This window comes from Neophocaena asiaeorientalis, unplaced genomic scaffold (genome assembly GCF_003031525.2).
Source record: "Neophocaena asiaeorientalis asiaeorientalis breed wild unplaced genomic scaffold, Neophocaena_asiaeorientalis_V1.1 scaffold1, whole genome shotgun sequence".
Classification (NCBI taxonomy): Eukaryota; Metazoa; Chordata; class Mammalia; order Artiodactyla; family Phocoenidae; genus Neophocaena; species Neophocaena asiaeorientalis.
The window spans coordinates 2,019,138-2,027,368 of record NW_020171981.1 but is presented as its reverse complement, the minus strand read 5'-3'; the positions used below and the strand labels follow the sequence as shown (position 1 = coordinate 2,027,368).

Genomic DNA, 8,231 nt, shown 5'->3' with positions numbered 1-8,231 from the left:
GGCCAGAAGGCTGCAGCCCTGGCCCCCCACCTCTGGGACCAGGCCATGCACACTCAGCCCCGTCCCCCAACATCTCCTTACCCTCCCCACCCGCACCTAGTACCCCGGGGGGCGCTGCACGGGAGCTGTCTGACTTGAATTAGACAATTCTCTACCCAGAGGGACGAGGCACTCTCACACAACTGTTTCGTGTGTGTAAGCACACGCTAAGCGTCATCCTAAAGACTCAAGAATTAAAGTGAAACAAACTAGAAGCTGTACCGTTCCCTCTGCCCTGCTCACGGGGGTTAAAGTGCTTTAGCAGGTCAAGGATGCGCAAGCGAGCAGGGGGCTTCCCTGGCCTCTTGTCCCAACCTCATAGGTCTGTGTTCAGCCCAGGAGCCCAGCCCATTCCAGGAGCACCCCCATGAGGCAAAAGGAAAAGATCAAAAGAATCAGGAGGGGTCAGAGCCCCGGAGGGGGGGGCCCACCCCAAACTACTTCAAGTCTGCTACTGTGGGAAGTGAGGGGGAAACTAGGGCCCAGAGGCTCAACCCCCAGCTCCGGAGGTACCCGGCGGCTCCTTCTGTCTTCAGCGTCACAGCACAGGCTTCTACCCCTCCCCTGCCATCCCACGCAGGGGAAGGGGCTGCACCCTCAGTACTTATTGATTCCAAAAATCCGGACTCCATGGAGCTGCGGCAGCTTGGGGATGAGCACGCTCATCAAGGACACAGTGTTGAGGATGAAATGGATCTGGTCGTACTTGGTGTAGAAGCTGGTGAGGAAGTACCTGGGTGGGGAAGGTTGGGGGCAGGTATAAGACGCTGTTTGGAAGATGCCTTTCTCCCTCACTCCCTGGTCGGGGGAGGCAGATTCCTGACAGCCAAGGAGTTATGGGAAAGACCCCCCCCCAGAACAGAAGTAGGGTGGCAAGATCCGCGCAGCTGAAGAAGCCCCTGCTGACCCAGTCCCCTTGCTCTACCCCAAGCCCATGGGCCAAACTCACTGGCAGGAAGAAAGCCCCAACCGAGGAAAGACAGGACCAGGGAGGCACAACCTGAGCCCAGTGTGAGACCCAGGCACACCCCAACCTTCCTTCCTTTGCTCATTCCTATGCCAAGAGCCACAACTGGCGAGGGGTTTAAGCCTTGCAGGGCCCCAGGGTCCCCCAGGCCTTGGCCTTCCTGCTGGCGTCCCCCTCTCCCTAAGGCACTCACAGCACGATGGGTGTGATGGTCAGGAATTTCCGAGATGCCGTGAACTGGACTCCATAGTCCATCTGCTCCCAGTGGGTTAGCAGCCTCGCCTTGCCCTGGTCTGGGGTCTCAAAGGGGGTCCCCTTCACCGTGTGCAGGAAGATGTACATGCCCTGGAGGGAGGGGCCTTTGTTAGAGGATGCAAAAGGCCAAAGGCCCTCCAGCTCAGCTCCTCCGCCCCAGTCACAGACGTGGGCTCCTGGTGATCTGGAACCCCCTCCGCTGGGCAGGGGGATGCGGGCTGGAGGTCAGGTGGGAGGAGCTGGGAGCCTGGCCAGAAAATAAGGGGACCCACCAGATGAGAGGGCAAGCCTGGCATGAGGAGAACTCCCGGGGAGGTGTCAGCCACAGAACCAGCATGGAGATGCCACCCCTCCAGCCCAGGGCTAGGCTCCCTGTGCCTGCCAGCTGGCAGGGGGCAAGCAGATGAGAAGGAACGAGGCCCCTGCTTGCCCACCAAAAGGATACCAGGGAGCAAGCAGGTAGCGAGGGAGCAGAGAGGGGCAAGAGGAAAAGATGCTCTGAGATCCTAACTCGGGAAAGAGGCATTTCTGCCCCAGACTAGGACCTGGGTCCCCTGGACTCTTTAGGGCCCTTAGTTCAGCTCTCCGTGGCCCATCTTCCAGGTCCACAAGTCACCACATCCTAGAAGAGTGGACATATCTGCAGATTTTATTCCAATAAAGAGGAGTGGGGCAGAAAGAAGAGGGTGGGCGTCTGGGCTCTGGTGACACGTGCCGTCAGCACGTCACCCTGACGTCTGGCCCACGTCTGGCGGGCTCCCATCCTCCCCAGCCCCACCAAAGGCAGGCAGCAACAGGTCCTCACCATGTTGTGGATGAGGTTGGTGAGGGTCCAGACGACGGGGACGCTCACAAAGGGAATGCTGAGCAGCACGACGTGGAGGAGCCCGATGGCCAGCACGTAGGAGAGCCAGATGCCGCGGCTGTTCATCACCCGCGTGTTGGGGTTCACCTCGCTGTGTGCTGTTCCCACATTCATCCTGCTGCCCCTCTCCTGCCACTGTTCTGCAAACAAGCAGCACAGGTAAGACAGGTCACACCACTTTCCCTGCCCTCTCACACCCTCCAAATCCTGCAGGGAAGGAGGCTCTGCTGTCCCCAAGAACTCCAAGCAGGTCTACCATTCTGATTCTCAAGCGAGAAGGCCAGAGAAAGTCCATGCAGACTTAACTCTATTCATTTCTCACTGCTGGGCTGGGATAAACGCCAGGCTGCTCCACACACAGTCCAATCAGGACAGTGCCCTTCCAGGCACTGGGACTGCCTGGGTGGATAGGTCACCAAGAGGCATGGAGCCCCAGAGTAAAGAAACCACTGCCCATCCCGCAATCTCACCCTCCAGAGGGTCCTCTTCCCACGAAGCCCAGGGGAGGGGAGAAGAGGCCTGTGCCCTAAGAATCACTCAGCATAACCCCTGCTGGACTCCGTCTTGCTGAGGGTCTGATATAAGACACCTCCACCCCTGAGCCCCCCGCCCTCCCGTTACAAGGAATAAAAGGAGATGAGAACAGTCAGTAGTGGATAAAATGTTTGGGGGTCATTGCTTCTACCCATCTCCCCTAATTCTCCAATCCTGGGTATGACTGGCAGGGTAGAAAGAGAGGGAAAGGGAAGAAAAGAGAAAACAGACTAGAGACAAACTTTGCCCAGACCTGGAAGCTGCCTTCTTGGTGACACAAAACAACCCATCCAGATGTTTTATCCATTTGGCAGCCACTCAGGCTAACCCTCGTGATGCCACCCATTTTGCTGCCAAACTACCAGGGCCCTTTTCCCCACCAGAGGAGAGGCAAGGATAGAGAACATAGCCAACATCTACAGCTCCCACGGGTGGCTGGAGCCCACATCAACATACCTCTCCCAGGGATACAAAACCACACCTGTGGCCTCTCTCCTACCCCCCCCCCTTTTCTCTCTGCCCACCCATCGTCACCTGGGCCTCCTTTCCCAGCACCTGTTTCCAGGTGTAAGTTAGCACCATGCCTTCCCCTGCCCAGCTCTAAGGGCAGAAGCCCTGCAGCAGGAGGAACCAGGAGGGCTGCCCTTGATGCTCATGAAACAATGCAGCCCAGCTGCATTCCTGGATGCAGGTAAGGAGGGGAACGAGCAGCCCCATGTCCAGAGCTGAGCTGTCCCCAGATCCCTGAGGGCCCTGTGACCAGCAGGAGGTGGGGACAGATGGCACCTTTGTACTGGCTCTCCTCCCTAGCTGAGGGAAGATCCTGCCTGATAAAGACCCTAAGGTCATCACCATGATAACAGCCCCATCTTTCCTGGGGATACAGATGAGGGCATCCTGGAAGTGCCCAGAAGGTCACCTCCCTCACCCTGCTGCAACAAACCCCCTCAGAATCGGTTGCCCTCTATCTCTGGCTAGGATCACAGAGTCTGCAAAGGAGCCGATTCTCAAGAATCAGTTCCCTACTTCCAGGATAATGGGAACAAGTTTCCTCCTTTCAGATGGCTCCAAGCTTAAAGACCTCAGGGGAAATGTGACCCACAACACACTTTCCCAACATACAAACACACGAGATGGCCCAGGGTGCATCCAAAAGTAGCGATGCTCCTGGGGCCCACCAGCTCAACCCATTAGGCTGGATCACTGGACCTAAGAGAAACCCAAGGAACTAGAAAACCAGGAGTGGCTCAGGTGTTTACCTTCCCAGGGCCTTAGGGCTTCAGTTACCCTAACAGAGCTCCTGGGACACCTACTGCACAAAAGCCTCCACCTGGTGGACAGGGTGGTCGGGGAGACTTGGCTAGGAAGTGAGGGCTCTGAAGAACTTCATTACTGACGAAGGAGAGAGAAAGAATTCCCCAAGTTGACCAGAAACTGCTAACCCCTCCCCACTTCTCCCTAACCTAGACCCTCAAGGGTGTAGCAGTAGCTAGACCTCTAGCCCTCCCTAGTGTTTTGTCCAGGAGTGCTAAGAGCCTTGCTGAGTTCCAGATCATCCTACACTCCTTTCTGGCTGTATCAGGGCATCCAACGAAGCCTGATGAGTCTAGGAGGGGCCCAGACCTATGACTTAAATGACACCCTGGGAAGCTTCTTCCTGAAACCTGAACACTAAGTGCCCTGAGAACAAAACATCTCAGGAGCCCACCCCCCCAAAAGAGGCCCCCCCCAAAAAAGAAAAAAACAGAAGAGGTCAATAAACTAAGAAAAAGACCAGAAGCAAGAAGCACTCTTGAGACTTTTGTGTGACTAAGGGTACATATCACCACTGCTAGTGAAATAACCAACTGCCCCTGGCCCAGAAGGGGAGAAATGGAGAGAAGAAGCTGTTGGAGATAGAGTAGGCGCACAGCCGCTGAGCCTGAAAAGTTCTGCTGCCACCGCTGGCAGCTGGCAGGTGGCTGCCTGTGTCAGTCCCTGATGTGGTTTCACAACCTGCCTCAAACCAGAGCCTGCAGCAACTTTGTTCTGTTAACTACTTTCTTGCTGGTAACTCTTTCCTACTAATTCCCTCCCTTCCCCTCTGGCTCCGCATACAAATATCTCTGCCTAGCCAGTCTGTCAGACACCTAAGCCGAGGCCACAGTGCCAGCAGCCAGGTGAGCGCTTCCTAATCTCTCCCCCAAGTAAGGGCAGCAAATCTTTCGCCTTCTGGGTTGAGGAGCACAAAGCCTGCAACCTGGACCCCAACGGGGAGTCCCTGGCAGCACGCCACAATACCATTTTCATTCCGCCCAGCCCGCAACCCGCAGGGCCACAGTCGTTCACCTCGCAGCTCCGGCTCTGCCTCCCGGACTCGGGGTGGCGGTGGGAATGGAAAACCGGCGAGTACAGGAGGGAACCCACACTAGCACGGGGAGAGGGTGAAGCGAGGAGGCGGAGTTTTCACTATTGTTGGGGTTTTCTGAGTGGGATTTCAAGCCGAAGTGGGGAGCCTCCGCTCCGTTCCCCAGCCTGGGACCTTGCACTCGGAGCCTGGCCCGGTCCGGAGCCCCACCCCCACCCCTCTCACCCTCTCCCTGTCCCCTCCAGCCACGGGCGCCTCCCCAGCAGCCCCCACCTCCTTTCCCGTCCCGCCTCTAGCCCCAGGAGGTTCCCGGTTTGGCCACTCCGAAGCCGCCCGTCCGAACTCACCGTGCGCGGCCGGAGCTCGAGGCCCGGGAGGGGTGCCCGGGGGCGAGGGCCGCTGCTGCTCCAGCAGCTGTAATAAGCCGCGGCGGCAGCCACCCCGCTGGCAGCTCCGGCCGAATCAGCGAACCGCGCCGGCCCCCATTACGTCACCGCCCAGCGCCGGCCCGCCCGCCGCCTCCTGGGAGTTGTAGTTTTTTTTTTTAACCCCTGCTCCAGCCCAGGCCTCGCTGGGGCCGCACGGAGCTTTCAATAGCAAGAGAAACAAAGATCAGATGGTATCGCTTTGGCGCATAGCAATGCCTGTTTCGGCGTCTGCGCGCTGCTTGTGGGGTTTACTCTTGCCGGTTTTGCTGGCGAGGAAACTTGGAGTTTTAAGTAGCTTGCCACAGCCCCCGGCTGGGTCCCCCCCAGAAATAATGACCTCAAGTCAGAGTTTTTCATCTACACCTCGCTGCCTCTGCCCTGGCCCTCCAGAAATCGACTGGTTCAGCCGGTGCTGGGCCCTCCTGGAAGCGGGTTTTTCACAACGTTGCTTAGGATGAGAGTCTGGAGGGCAGAGAATGCAGTCCACAGCCTGTCTGCTCCTCAGTTACATCTGACCCAGGCTGGCCTGGGCCAGGTCACATCCTCGGCCTCCCCACATTAGAAGTTGGAAGAGGACTTGGGAAGGCGACCTGATGAATAGCCAAGACCCTGAGTCCAGCCCCTGGTCAGCTGTTTGGCTTTGGGTGGGAGGCTCTCGGATCTGCACTTTTCACCTCTGCAGGCTCTAAAGGCAAGGGCACAGATTTTCCTGTCAGGTAGACTTAGCAGGCACTGCTTCACCAGCAGTGTCACCCTGGGCAAATAACTTGTCTTAATCTCCAATTCCATACCTGTGAAAACCTACCTCCGAGGTTGTGGGAATTCAGAAGAATGTATGTATAGCAACTGTTGCGTGGTAGGAAGCTGTTGCTGTAGGAGGTTGAACTAAACGACTCTTGAGGTCTCCTGGGTCACTCCCACTCTCCGTGTCACCAAAAGTGCCTTGTTTGAGGAGTTTCCAATCCCCCGACCCAGGTTCTAAGTCCACTCTATGCACAACAGGGCTGGAATAGCAGCGGGTCAGGTGATGTCATGACACGCCAATCTGACTGGCTGTAAACACACACTGAAGGTGAGAGGACAAAAAGGAGAATGCTGGCCCAGCGAACCTGGGGAGCACTCCTCTGTGACCTCACCCACCCCTCCCCAAGGGAGCTTCCAGGGAACAGCTGTCACAAAGCAGGAGTGGGGCCCCCAGAGGCACCTAGTGGGCACAAAGCAGGTGGGTATCTGAACCACTCAGAGCAGAACAGGCAGCTTCTCGAATATTTCCAGGGCCAGTAGCCCAAGAGCACTCAGCCCAAGACCTAAATGGTCACCCCAGAGTCTGAAAAATTTTTGCTGTGTCTTACAGAAGTTCCTACTGGTAGGGAGAGGCCCCTTTCCTTACAGTCAGCCTTGTGAAGAAATAAGCAAAAACTGAGTTGTCCTTTCCTTAGAAGCCTCCCCGGTATTGAGGCAAAAAAAAAAATCTCTTGGGCTTCCCTGGTGGCGCAGTGGTTGAGAGTTTGCCTGCCGATGTAGGGGACACGGGTTTGTGCCCCGGTCCGGGAAGATCCCACATGCCACGGAGCGGCTGGGCCTGTGAGCCATGGCCGCTGAGCCTGCGTGTCCAGAGCCTGTGCTCCGCAACGGCAGAGGCCACAATAGTGAGGCCCGCGTACAGCAAAAAAAAAAAAAAAAAAGTCTCTTATTTTTCCCAAAGTGAGCCTACTTGTCTCCTTCGACTTTTCTCTGGGATTCTTCCGTCTTCCCCGAAGTTGATCAAGCTCTCTGATCTTTGCCAGTTTCCTCACTCTCTGTGAAGTTCAGTGACCCAGACTGGATCCATGTCTCAAATAAGGGTCTGACTAATGCATAGTCTTAACAGAAAGATTATTGGACATGCCATGCCCTATTAATAGCTCCTGTTATCAAGGGTTTGTTGTTTTTTATTTTTCACAACAGGAATGAACAGAGTACTGACTCACTCTAGGTTTGTGGTAAATTGTAGATCACTTTCTGTTTGATTTAGCCTGAGTCCCTGTCATCATCTTTCTCCTCTAGCTCTCTGCCTTCTTAATTATCATGTCTTCACCAAACATCCTTCAGCCTTGAATAGGCCTAAGTACTTAGAATGAGTGACAGCACTCTTGTGTGGTGCTGGGGATGCATAACCCCTTGGACAAACACTTGGCGATCTGTGCCAAGAGGCTGAACGATTGTTCAGGCCTCAGAGCCATGATTCCATTTCTGGTAGCATATCCTAAGGAAGTACGTACCATGCACTATGCGTGAAGATCTTTAGTCCAACGTTAGTTATAACAATGGAAAACTGAAAGCAACCCAAATGCCCAAGAAAAAAATAATCGTACTATATCCATTGGGTGACATAGTAGGAAGCCATATAATAAGCAGTATAGGAAAATGTTTGCTAAGTTAGATGAAAAGATCAGGATACAAAATAGCATGAGCTGGGAGTTCCCTGGCGGCCCAGTGTTTAGGACTTGGGGCTGTCACTGCCGTGGGCCCGGGTTCAATCCCTGGTCAGGGAACCAAGATCCCACAAGCCCTGCCCCACAGCACGGCCAAAAAAATATATATGTATATAACCTGAGCATTCTCCAGGGGTGCAGTCAGCAAAACAAACACAATTCCCTCATTAACAAATAAATTGGAAGAAAAAAAGGAAAGGGAGAGACTTACACTTAAAAGAAATTAAGAAATCTGTCAACCAAAAGCCTTATCTGGGTCCTCATTCAAGCAAACCAACTTTTAAAAATATATATATTTTATTAAATTATTGAGGAAATTTGA

The 8,231-nt window shown here is 54.8% G+C and overlaps 1 protein-coding gene across 3 annotated transcripts; it reads right to left on the bottom strand.

Moving 5' to 3' along the window:
- On the bottom strand, nt 1–6,380 carry ORMDL3 (ORMDL sphingolipid biosynthesis regulator 3). 3 transcript variants are annotated; one of them, XM_024743529.1, is made up of 4 exons: nt 5,355–5,469; nt 2,067–2,266; nt 1,200–1,351; nt 1–772 (listed from the first exon to the last, which is right to left on the bottom strand). In XM_024743529.1, the coding sequence occupies exons 2-4, from the start codon at nt 2,238–2,240 to the stop codon at nt 637–639; spliced, it is 462 nt and encodes a 153-aa protein (XP_024599297.1). In that variant the 5' UTR covers nt 2,241–2,266; nt 5,355–5,469; the 3' UTR covers nt 1–636. The 3 variants fall into 3 exon arrangements, with proteins under 3 accessions (XP_024599297.1, XP_024599306.1, XP_024599313.1); XM_024743538.1 differs by lacking the exon at nt 5,355–5,469 and adding an exon at nt 6,241–6,380 and having other exon boundaries at nt 31–772; XM_024743545.1 differs by having other exon boundaries at nt 31–772; nt 2,067–2,261; nt 5,355–5,450.
- Between the last annotated feature and the right edge of the window lie 1,851 nt (nt 6,381–8,231).

What these genes read in the sequence shown, in the direction of transcription:
- ORMDL3 (XM_024743538.1), bottom strand. Translation starts at nt 2,240, where the DNA reads ATGAATGTGGGAACAGCACACAGCGAGGTGAACCCCAACACGCGGGTG. An exon ending in CCAACCTCATCCACAACATG is followed by an intron (nt 1,352 to 2,066) that starts GTGAGGACCTGT and finishes CCCTCCCTCCAG; the next exon opens with GGCATGTACATCTTCCTGCA. An exon ending in ACCATCACACCCATCGTGCT is followed by an intron (nt 773 to 1,199) that starts GTGAGTGCCTTA and finishes TTCCCCACCCAG; the next exon opens with GTACTTCCTCACCAGCTTCT.